This window comes from Mus caroli, chromosome 4, assembly GCF_900094665.2.
Source record: "Mus caroli chromosome 4, CAROLI_EIJ_v1.1, whole genome shotgun sequence".
In the NCBI taxonomy this organism is placed as follows: domain Eukaryota; kingdom Metazoa; phylum Chordata; class Mammalia; order Rodentia; family Muridae; genus Mus; species Mus caroli.
The window spans coordinates 64,033,498-64,046,420 of NC_034573.1; the positions used below are offsets into that span (position 1 = coordinate 64,033,498).

Here is a 12,923-nt window from a genome sequence, read left to right on the forward strand (position 1 = left end):
GACTTGAAGTTTTTATTATACAGATCTTTCACTTCCTTAGTTAGAGTCACGCCAAGATATTTTATATTATTTGTGACTATTGAGAAGGGTGTTGTGAGAAACAATTCTTAATGTGTCATCTAAAGTATACAAGTCCAGTGTTTTGTGTATGAGTCACAGAGTTGTATAAGTGATAAACAAATTTAGTTTAGTATTTATAGTCTCAGTAGGTCATGAGGCATCAAGTTAAGGTAATAAACTCAGAACCTTCATTATCTATATTTCAAACAAGGACTTTGAGCCAGAAATTCTTAAATTAATTTCCATAAAAACCAATGAAAACAGAATGAATTCAGAATGCTTGTAACAGATGATATATTAGAAAAATACTCAAGAAAATACATTCTTTTTAAGAAGCTTATAACTCACTATGGTGCCATGTTTTCATTCTTACAGGTAACAAAAGCTCATTTCAAAACCTTGTAGATAGAACTGACTGAAGGGCTGAAATGGAGGCTTGTGAGGGTATTTCATCACTCTGATATGTATCCTCTGTGGACCTCCTGAGATGATAGTCAGAATCTGCCTCCTGCTTTACTCCTCCTCCCTTGCACTTTGCTTCTGCCACATCTAAGAAATTCTTTGCTCAGATCAGTGATTTTTAACATTCCTGTTATGCTTTTGTTTTTGTTTGTTTGCTTTTAGAGAGTGTCCCACTGTATAGCCCAAGCTAGACTTGAACTTTGATCCTTCTGACTCTTCCTTCCTACTGCTGGCTGGGATAATGATTTCATGACTTGAAATGTCCTTGCTCTCATTGGCTCTCATCACAAGACCATCTCTTTCTGAAACTATCACTGACACTCCCTCACTAGTATAGAATGCTCCCCTCTGTGCTGGCTAATTTTATGTCAATTTGTCACAAGCTAGAGTCATTTGGGAAAATGCAACTGAGAAAATGTCCCCATAGATTGGTCTATGGGCAAGACTATGGGGCATTTTTTTTCTTTATTGATCATTGGTGTGGGAGGGCCCAGATCACTATGGTGTTAGCACACCTTAAAGTCATAGATGCTATGAAAAAAGCAGACTGATAAGTCACCAGGAGCAAGCCAGTAAGCAGCACTCTTCTGTGGCTTCTGCTTTAGTTCTTGTATCCAGGTTCCTGATTTGAGGTCTGGCTCAACTTTGCTCACAGATGGACTGTTACCTGGAAGTTTACAATGAAATATACCCTTCCTCTCCAAGTTGCTTGTGGTAATGGTGTTTTATCATAGCAATAGAAACCTTAAGACACCTTTTTAATGCACCCATTATATTATAGACTTACTAACTGTACTGAATTTATTTATAAGTTGTTTGAGCATTATACCCAGTGATCTGTAGTGGCAGTTTAGTTAAACTGCTTTGTGTTCCTGATGGGTTGCATGCATGTACCTGCACAAGCATTATCTGGATTCACAAATGAAACATACACACACACACACACACACACACACACACACACACACCAGTTAATTTTAAATATGTCTTGCCTAGCTCAATGGCTGGGCAGTTCTAATCCTTCACCAGGCTAGCCTACATTTCCCTCAAGTAGTTCTGGCTCAACACCTTCTAAATCTATGTTTTATCTTTGCTGCCCTATTACTTTCTGGGCAGCCCCTTCCATAGGGCCAGTTTCCCTTTGCACCTACATTTTGGAAGAATTTTCTTCTGCTGCTCTAAATCTGATCCGTCTCCCTCTGAGACACGGTTATCTCTCTCTTCTCTTATAGTTCCTAGCCCATGCAAATCCCCAAGTCATGCCTCAGTCTACCTGCCCAGTCATTGGCCATTGGCTCTTTATTGATTGGTCAAAAATCAATTGGGGACAAGAACCTTTAGCATTTGGACATGCTGATTTCGGATTTGGGGGGCTGGATTAATTCAAAGCATTAGAACCAATCCTCAATATCCAGATGGATGCAACATGATATGCAAAAACCTCTCTATTAAAAATAAGTTAGATTCCTGAATGGAATATACATACACGATAAGAGATAAGTTTATGAGGAGGGGAAAAACTGGCTTCTCAGCAAGAGAAGATGAGTCACACGTGGTTCCCACACAAGCCATGAAACTAGAACAGAGGAACACAGCCTCCTGCTGGGATTTACCCTGGGCCCTTTTAAAAGAGTTCTACCTTCCTCAGAGAGCCTTAGCTAAGATGCTGGGAGCTCCTGCTATACAAAGAGACAAGATGACTGCTCTGAAACAGAGTCAGATGATAGACACAGCCTACTTCCTACAAACAAAGAATCAATAGACAGGGATAAATAAAATTTGATTTAATTATTTTTAAGGATAAAAGAAAATAGAATGATAATTGTTAAAATGTTCTTAAATATATATCAAATTAAGAAACCCAAGCCTTTGATCTCAAATGTAGAAAATAAAGGCAAAAAGGAAGAATTTAGGGAGATTAAATGAAAAAAAAATGCTTTATAGAAATTTAAGAGTCTTGCCAGGGCAAATACTTGGGATCTTTGAACATGATCTACATGGGATTTCTGGGATTGATTTTGCCTGGCATAACAAGACTAGAGCCTGGAAATTGGCATGTACAGTAAGAATACATAAATGTATAAGTGATTGAAGCTTTTGATCTTTAAAAATTAGACCGAAAAGCAAGGGCTAGGGAGCCTAACCTATATCAGACAAAAAAACTTAGGCCTAGATAATTATATAAAAAGAAAATGACATACTACCATATGTACCCACAGATTTCCATAGAATTTCATAATTTCCATGGAAGGGAGGATTACGTTTACATAGATTTATAAATAACTTAGGCCTTGATCTCATATAGAACAAGACAGGGGACAGTGAAGACACACTGCCTCAACAAATAATATTTGTTTAGATTGCTTTAATTGCTTTGAATTGTTTTAATTATCAAAATACATATGGTTATGGGTTTGGTGGTTACTTTAAAATTTCTCTGGGAGAGAGGACAAGCTACACCTTTAATGATTTCCAATTACTGGACCAAGGATGTACTATTTTGGGAGAGAGGCTCTGTGTTTGTGTTGACAGGAAAGGAGAAAGAGTTTGGACCCCTTCCAGACTGAGATGGATCCAATATGACAGGGGTAGACAGCTCCTCCCCCCACCAAAGATCTTGACAACAACAAAAAAGAAAAATTCGAGAAAATCAAACAAGACAGGTAACTTGATTTGATGATTCTTCACCATGAGAGCAGCCCAATAACTGGCTTAGACATAAAAATGTCTCTAGTCAAATCTTCAGATTTATTAGACAATAAATCTTTTTGGTTATAGAATCCTTAACATTCTTTGCGCCCTCCTTCATATGACATGAATGAAGATTTATTACAATTGGTTATTAATCGTATTAACTCATAAAAGGAGAGTTGTCTTTCAGCTGTTCAAAAAAAAAAATAAAAAAACTAAATTCATCCTTAACTTAATTTGTACACCTTACACAAACCATACAAATACAAATGGTATTAAAATTTTGGTTATGAGATTCATATACTACAGAATGTACAGCTTTGACAAAATTTAACCTTAGAGATGATAAACTGACCTGCTACTCCAACACACTGCATCCTGATTGCTTCCAGATGAGCTTAAGGAACCCCTACTTGATTCCAGATGATCTCGTTTCATCCAACCTCTCAGACAGATCCAGTGAAAAATTTCCCCCAAGCCCTAAGTCTTCTAAGCATACAGAGATTGGGTAACAGATGCAGAAGCTAGCTTTCTTAGTTCTAACTGATTTTTCTAATTTTCCAACCCCCCCTCCCCCACCGCTTTAAAGAATTTCTCATCACCCCTATTCAGCAGGAAGAAGCCACGGAGAGTTATCATCCTGATCCCTTGGGTTTGGGAGCCTGGGTATGGTTATTTTATAAATTATAGATAGGTTGTCTTTGTAAAAGATAACTTGTAAATGGTCATAATTTTGAGGGAGGAAATACATGGGATGGATTACTAAATTTATTCTTAAAGCATTATATAGCCATAATCTTACATCAATAGAAATCCTTATAATTGATACAAAATTAAATTTATAATTTCTTACATTGGTAGAGAATTTATATATTCATATAGAATTAAGGTTTTCATTGATAGAAATCTTTATATTGATACAAAATTTGAAATTAATATTGTTACTCTTAGATAGGGATTGTCCCTATGAAACTCATTTAAGAATACAAGGCATACAATAGAATACAATACAGTCATTCTAATAGCTGCTATTACAAACTGTTTAGGATGATCAAGTAACCCAAGTTAAAGGGCCAGATAGTAAACTCATGGTTATGTTAGATTTTGATTGAATTATAATAATTTGTTTTAATTTATTCAAATAGAAATGTCTAAGAGTAGTTAAGGTTTAACAGTTCAGATATACTTTACATAAATAGATAGTCTCCAAAAATATCAAAAATCCACAGAATATGACATTTAATGTTATTACATAATTAAGGTTCATTTGACAATGAGACAGGTCTGTTCCTGACAGCTTCCCAATTTTTTTCCAAAGAAGAAATTGAGCATCAAAACTTCCATATAGAGTTGCTCCAATAATGACAAGGTAGCCACTAGACAAAATTTGCCCTATTCATCTTCAGAAAAAAATACTGTCCAAAGAGAACAAACAGATGTGGAATAGTCTACTGCTAAGATCTGCCAATATAGGGTAAGCTAGTCCTTCAAATTCATGCTTCATTTCAAGGTCTGCCAGATGGCTCTGAGCCAAAATACTAAAGACAGATTCTTTGATGTTTTGAGGAATAGAAGACTGTCCAGTCAACAGTAAAACCACTTTGGAAATCAATCTGGAAGTTCCTTAGTAAATTGGAAATAAACCTGAAGACCCAGCTATACCACTTCTGGGCATATAACGAAAAGATGCTCCAACATATAACAAGGACACATGCTCCACTATGTTTAATAGCAGTCTCATTTACAATAGCCAGAAGCTGGAAACAACCTAGACATACCTAAAGAGAGGAATGGATACAGAAAATGTGGTACATTTATACAATGAAGTACTACTCAGCTATTAAAAACATTGACTTCATGAAATTTGCAGGCAAATGGATGGAACTGGAAAATATCATCCTGAGTGAGGTATCCTAGTCACATAAAAAAACACACATAGTATGTATTCACTGATAAGTGCATATTAGCGCCAAAGCTCAGAATACCCATGATACAACCTACAAATCATATAGAGCTTAAGAAGGAAGTCCAAAGTGTGAATGCTTCAGTCCTACATAGAAGGGGGAACAAAATAATCACAGGAGGGAGGGATCTTGGCGGGAAAAAGGAGGGAGAGGGAAAAGGGGGGAGAAGGATCAGGTATTAGAAGAGACAGGAGAGAAATATAGAGGATCATGAAATTGAATAGAAATATGTAGCAGTGTAGGATGGGGAACTGGGGGTAGCCACTAGAAAGTCCCGGCTGCCAGGGAAACGAGAGGCTACCAGGACCAACAGGGATAACTTCAGCCAAAATACCCAACCAAGGGGAGATACAACCTGTAGAGATCTCCTCTAGTAGATTGACATGGACCCCAGTTGAGGGATGGAGTTACCCACACATCTCAAAATTTTTAACTCAGAAATATTCCTGTCCAATGAAAAGACCGTGCAAAAAATGGATCCATCCCATATGCAGACATCAAACCCAGACAGTATTGCTGATGCCAAGAAGCACTTGCTGAGAGGAGCCTGGTATGATTCCTGTTAGCACATGACTAATACAGATACAAATACTCACAGTCAACAATTGGACTAAGCCAGGGGACCCCATTGAAGAGCTAGAGAAAGGACCGAAGGACCTGAAGGTGATTGCAACCCACAGGAAGAACGGTATCAACTAACTGGACCTCTCAGAGCTCCCAGGGACTAAGCCGCCAACCAAAGAGTATACAATGGAGGGAACCATGGCTCCAGATACATAAGTAGCAGAGGATGGCCTTATCTGAGATCAATGGGAGGGGGAGTTCCTTGTTCCTGTGTAGGCTTAATACCGCAGCATCAAGGGGGATGCTTGGACATTGATGCAGGTGTGGATGAGTGGGTGGGGGAACATCCTCATAGAGGCAAAGGGGAGGGGGAAGGAGGGGAATGGGATGGGAGGTTTCTGGAGGGGGAACTTGGAACAGGGATATCATGTGAAATGTAAACAAATAAAAATAATTAATAAAATAAGTAAATAAATAACCAACAGCCAATAGCTAGACAGGTAGAATAAGACAAGACCTTTAGATTTGTGTGGTCTAAGGACTGGAAGAGAAGAAAGAAGAAAACCATCAGGATTCGGAGGGTGGCAGATCAGACTTAGAGTTACCCACCCCCCAAAAAAATTCTCAAAGGAATGTGGCCCCGAGAAGAGCTACCTAGAAGCGTCTTGGGCAGCAGAGACCAGTGGGCCCCCTAAAAGGAGCCAGGGCAACAAAGATAAAATACAGAATTAGAGTGTTAAGCCAGGAATACTGGAGAGAAATGTGTGCTAGCCTCAGGAAGGATTAGAACTGCTCATCCTTTGAGCTAGTAAACATATATTTAAAATTAACTGGCATATGAGTGTGTCCTTCATTCGCAAATCCAGATAGCTCTTGGGCGGGTGTGCACATGCGACCTGTCAGGAACACAAAGCAGTTTAGCTAAGCCACTGCTTACAGTGGTCTCTGTAAGTCTCAAACTGAACTGGCTTAATACTTTCAACCCCTATAGGCACATGCATGCCTAACTGGATTGCTCATGTCCCAGTGCAGTCTCTAGCTATTACCTCTACATAGATACATCTCTAAGTGTCCCAGTCCTTACTTTTCAAGGCTTCATTTAAATGTAAACTGTTCCATAAAGACTTTTCTTTTTCTGTCTCTCCCAGTAAGAAATATAAGTCTCTCCAAAAAGCTCCCAATTCAGTTTTATATAAGTAATTAGCCTCTCCCCTGAGATAGTTATCTCCTTTTCTACTCATCCAACAATAAGACAATGGGACTTAGAGATTAAATGATTAGAAATACAGATATCATCTCTATTCTAATGTAGTATATGGTGTATAGAAAAGGCATATAAAAACACAGGCTTTCAAACATTACTTTTCACAGGGATTTTCTACATTTTAAATTCATTGTATGAAAGATAACCCAGTGAATCACTCAACTAAAGAAAGTAGCACCTTAAGCAAAGCCCTATGTTTAAAGGATGAGCCAAGAACTTGAGCACCCACAGTTCTGATATACAAATCTTATAAAGGTCTTAAATTGTTGCTAACAGCATGCCAATACAAAGAATTCTTATATTCTCTAGAATTATTTTATTGCAGATAAAATTTAGATATTAATATTCAATTTTTATATTCCTGATTCAAAATAACAATCCTAACTTATTCTAACTATTCAATATATACATACTTATACAGTGACAAATAACAGTGTATGCTATGTGAAAGCATCATCTTCTTTAGGAAAAATAAGAGGAAAAACATCTAGTCCCATGGATAATGATACAACTGTCTTCATATCCTGTAAGTTCATACCCATAAGTTTATGTACTACTTTTGACACCTTGTGTGCTTTCCTTTCTATAGCACTGAATGCTAATTTAGAACCCAGATCTTAGGTTTTAGACTTTTGTATTCCTTGTCTATCACAGTGAAAAGCATGTACTAGGTCCTTAATTACTATTTGTGGAATAAATGAAAGATTTTTAATAGCTTCCTATGAAAAGAGAAACATAGCAGTTCCTATTTCTAGGCATAACAACTGACTTCCCAGATGCTGCCAAATGTTCCCAACTCCTGGGATCACATGTTCATACTCGATAGAATAGGCATGAATAAGTTAATGGGGTATTGCAAACACCTCTGTGACTTTAGAGACTACATGATAAAACATACCACGGCTTATAGTTTTCCTGTTTTTGAATCATTCACTGTAGCAGATGCCTGTTGCAAGGATACTAAGTAGCTTAATGAAAATGTCCTTATGATGACTAACAGAACCTTTTTGCCCCTAGAGAGCCATATGAGTTAACCATAATGAAAGCAGATTCTATAGTCCCAATTAAGCCTTCAAAGTACTGACTACAGTCCTAAAATCTTGATGACAGTCTCATGAGAAATTCCAAGCCAATATAAACAATGAAAGAAAATTGAACTAAATGCCTCTGAAATTATGCAAGTAAACAAACAAAAATCATTTGTGTTAAAAAGGAGATAAACCAAGTGAAAAATTGGGTCATGGTAATATTTATAAATTATTTTTAAAACCTTCTTATTTAAATATTTTATAATTAAATAGAGATCAAACCCAGGATCTTCTATTTACCAGGCAATGACTCTTTCCCATAGAGTTATACACTCATTTCTTACAAATCAAATATCTGACAAGTGATTTGTATATACTACTCTATAAACACAACAATAAAAAAATTTTTTAAGATGAACAAAAGAATACCGAAAAGTATTTTCTTAAAAGAAAGTCTAAATTGGTAAATAACCATATAATTAGCCATCAGAGACAGACAAATTAAAACCATAATGCAATGAATGTCATTTCACATCTACTAGGATGGCTTTAAGTATAAAAAAGATAGCTAGTAAGTGTTTTAAGTCTGTCGACAATTTAGAACCCTCATTTATTCTTCCTAAAAATTAATGTCGGAGGACAGGAAGACATCTTGACACAGAGGATTGTATGCTCCTCCGGTCTCCACAGGCACTACACTCACATGTACATGATATTCCACAGACACATATGTATCCTCATAACTAAAAACAAACAAAAAACCCTTAGACATGGAGAGAGGTTGAAGACACATGATGTTCACCTCTGCTTTTAATACACAACATGTTCTGTCCAAACAAACTCATACACAATATACATATTCCACCTCCACAAAATGATAACATAAAATTGTGTTCTTATTTTGGAAAATCATCTGATATTTCCTCATAGAGTTAAACAGAATTAATACATGACATAGCAAATTCCACTCCTAGTGACATGCCCCAGAGAAAGTGTACACACAAACACTGGGGAACGCAGTTCAGAGGCTGAGTGCTTTGCTCGCACACACAAATAAGTTTCCAAACTCAATCTCCAGTAGTGGGGAAAACTTGAGGGTGTATTGGCAACATTTATATACACAAAAACATGAACAGAAATGTCCATAGCTGCATTACTTATAGCAGATAACTTTTAAATGTCCACCAATTCAGGGAAGAATGAATAAAATGCGGCTTCTATGCAATTTACAAAAAAAGTATGCATTACTGATACCTGTTTCAATATGAATGAACTTTGAAACTATGCCACATGAGAGAATCCAGATACATGCACAGTGTTGGCTAGGACATCTGAATTCTCAGTTCACATGCAGATTAGAATGTGATATAAATTCTTAGAAAGTAAACTGCTGTGATCTTTAATAACTCCCTTTCACTTATACCTTCTAGAACCTAATTCATCAATACAGTTTACTTCAGAGAAGGAAGTAAAGACCTAAAGAAAGACCTTACCAATGGTGCAATTGCCTGTAGAAGTCACTGCGGAACATGGGCAGCGATGGCACTGTTTTGCGGCATCAGGACTCTGATAAAATCCTTCTTTGCATTCTTCACAGTGTTCCCCTTTACTATTTTCCTGGCAGTTTAGACAAGCACCTAAAAGAATTATTGTTTCAGAGTTAGTAAACTTTAGAATCCTGCCTGCTTCAGAAAGACCACAGATTATACAGAAAAAGAAGCAGGACTACTATTTAGTTTTTATTCTGTGTTATTTTCTGAGAGGAGAGGAGAGGAGAGGAGAGGAGAGGAGAGATTTAGAGATGAAGACATAGCTCAACTGTAAATGCCTATGTAGCTTTCAAAGACAATCTGGGACTCCCAACGTCTGTGTGCCACCTCACAACTGTCACTGCAGTCCAAAGGGATTCTCTACACCTTCTTCTGACCTTTTTGGGCCTACAGGCATACACGGAGACAAAACACTTATACACATAAATGGATAAAATAAGTAGATCTATTTTAAAAAAAGATTTATTACTTGTGTGTATGTGCCTATGTGTGTTTCTGTGTAACATGTTTGTGCAAGTGCCCTTGGCAACCAGCAATGGGAATTGGAACTCTAATCAATTGGAGTTCCAGGTGCTTGTGAGCTGCCCAATACAGGTGCTGGGAACCCAACGTGGAGCGTCTGCAAGAAGAGTAAATGCTTTTAACTGCTGAGTCATCCTTCCAGCCCATCCTGATTTATTTCTGAACTAGCTAAGTCTAGGAATTCAATGTTCCATGAGAGAAAAGTTGGGTATGTGATTATGGTCACAATATGCACTCATTGATTGGCTATATACTAAAAACAGACTAACTTTGTGCAAAGAAAACAATAAGATAATATATATTAATAGAAGAGTATATAAGTGCAGCACTTTCATACTTTGGATACTTCTATGAACTATAATGAACTACTTATGCATACAAACATGCATCTTAAAGACAGCATTGGTTGAAAAACAAAGATGGCATATATAGAGAAAATTAACTTTGTAGAATTTCAGAAAGCCACAATAGGGGTTGGAGAGATGGCTCAGTGGTTAAGAACACTGCATATTCTTCCAGAGGCCCCCATTTAAATTCCTATCACCACATGGCAGCTCACGATCATCTTTCTCCAAATCCAGGAGATCTGGCACCCTCTTCTGGCCTTCAAGGGCACTGCATGCATATGGTGCACAGACATGCATTCAGAAAAAAGTCATATATATAAAATAAAGTATATATATATATATTTTTAAAAAAGCAACATTAAGGGGGGGAGAAGGGAGAGATGAGAAAAGGGCCAATCAGTTTTAGGTTAAAAACTGGAAGTAAGTTCTGTTCTTGACTACAATTGATGTATATTTGACAACAACTGAACGGATGTTCCTGCTCTGCTCACAAGGTCTTGATGCCTACCAGAAGTGATGGGATATGCTAATAACTGTGTGATCTTTCCCTGGGGTTCCATGTATTGAAACTAAGCCCATAAACACATTTAACTTGTCAGTTGACTAAAACTAAAGACTGTCCCAAAAAAATTGAAAAAAGAATCACATGATTGAGTTTTACCAGGAATAATATTTATTTTACCTATATATAATTTAAATATTTTTGTTTACTTTCAGCATGTGTATCCGTTTCATTTTTGTTCTGAGACAAGGGTCTTGTGACCATGGGAAGGGTGTCATATGGCTTGTCACTTTGGATGAAGTTACCTCAGTAGTTAGTGGGCCTCAGCATTAAGGTTGTTTACTTTGAGGCTTTTTTTTTCCCGAAGGTAGACATCGTGTCCAATGGGTATTTATGGTCTGTGACTATATTTATATGCATGCTTCTGAAGACTTTAGCCTCAACTATTAAATAAAAGTTGATAGTGAAGCAACTAGTGAAAAATGACCCAAAAAAGCAACACTAAGATTATACAAAAATATATAATACATTAAACCAAAAATATGTACATAGTAAAAACTTTAAATATGGACAGAGACAGTTAAGAAATTTTATGGATTATTGTCTCTGTAAACAGGCGAAAGAAAATGTATCTGAGAAAACACCTGCTCAATTTCTTTTGAAATTTTCCAATTCAAATATGTGTTGTAATGGCTATTCTTGTTTTTCAACTTAAGTACATCTAGAATTAGCTAAAACTCAAGTGGCTGGGTATACTTGCGAGAGATTTTCTTAATTAAATGATTTGAAGTGAGAAGATCCACCTTTAATCTGGACTATATATTCTGGTAGCAACGTATATAAAGAACATTGAAAACCTTTTTCTCTTTACTTGCTTTTCCTTGCTGGCAGGTCCATTTCTTCACTGCTATTAGAACCTACTTATTTAGGATTCCAGTGTATACTGAAAAACCAGTTGACACATCTAGCCTTGTGGACTACAACTACTACATGCTTGGACTTTGCATTGGTTGACAGCCATTGTTGGACTAACTGGACTAAAGTCTATAAGCCACTATAATAAATTCCATATATATGTTTATATTCATATATGTATATACATATGCATATATATTCAATTAATTCATTCATATATATTTATTCTATCAGTACTTTTCCTCTAGAGAACCCTGACAAATACAGTACTTATACATATATGGATAAATATGAAACAAAATAGTGGCAAATATTTAGAGGTGGATGCATGAGTATGCAAATTAGTTTTTGTCAATTGATATGAGCTAGAGTCATTTGAGAAGAGAGAAACCTTAGTTGAGAAAATGCCCCTATCAGATTAGCTCTGTGGTCGTTTGAATTTCCATTGAAAATGACTCCATAGGCCCCTGTGCTTGAATACTTAACCTCTAGTTGGTGAAACCGCTTGAGAAGGAGTAGAAGGAATGGCTTTATTGGAGGATGTATATCACTTGGGGTGGGCCTTCAGGGTTTAGAAGATTCCAGCTGTTCTCTGTGTGTCCTCTCTGACCAGTGCCTGAGGCCTGGCCTGACACATGAGCTCTCACATGCTGCTTCAGACAACATGCTTGCTGTTTGCTACGATATCCCCTAAATCATGATGGACTCCAACACCCTGAAACCATAAGGCAATTAAACATTTTCTTCTATAATTTGCTTTGCTCATGGTGTTTTTATCAAAGAACTAGAAAGTCATCAATACAAGAATTTAGGCAAGTTTATATGACATTTTCTTTATTAATGATTGATGTGGGAGGGCCCAGCCCACTGTTCAGGCACCAACCCTAGGAAGTGATCTTGAGTTGCATAAGAAAGCAGGCAGACTTTTCTGAAGGGAAATGGAGGAGGAATGAATGGGGAGGGAGGAAGTAGTGGAGAGGAACTGGGAGGAGAGGAGGGAGAGGAAATTGTGGTTGAAATGTAATATATGAGAGAATAAATTAATAAAAAAAGA

The 12,923-nt window shown here is 37.0% G+C and overlaps 1 protein-coding gene across 1 annotated transcript in view; it reads right to left on the bottom strand.

Moving 5' to 3' along the window:
* Megf9 (multiple EGF like domains 9) overlaps positions 1-12,923 on the bottom strand; it is a 104,502-nt gene that overhangs the window by 9,651 nt on the left and 81,928 nt on the right. The window contains exon 4 of the mRNA XM_021160932.2: positions 9,527-9,670. Coding sequence (XP_021016591.1) covers positions 9,527-9,670 — 144 coding nt within the window. The remainder of the gene's footprint in view (positions 1-9,526; positions 9,671-12,923) is intronic.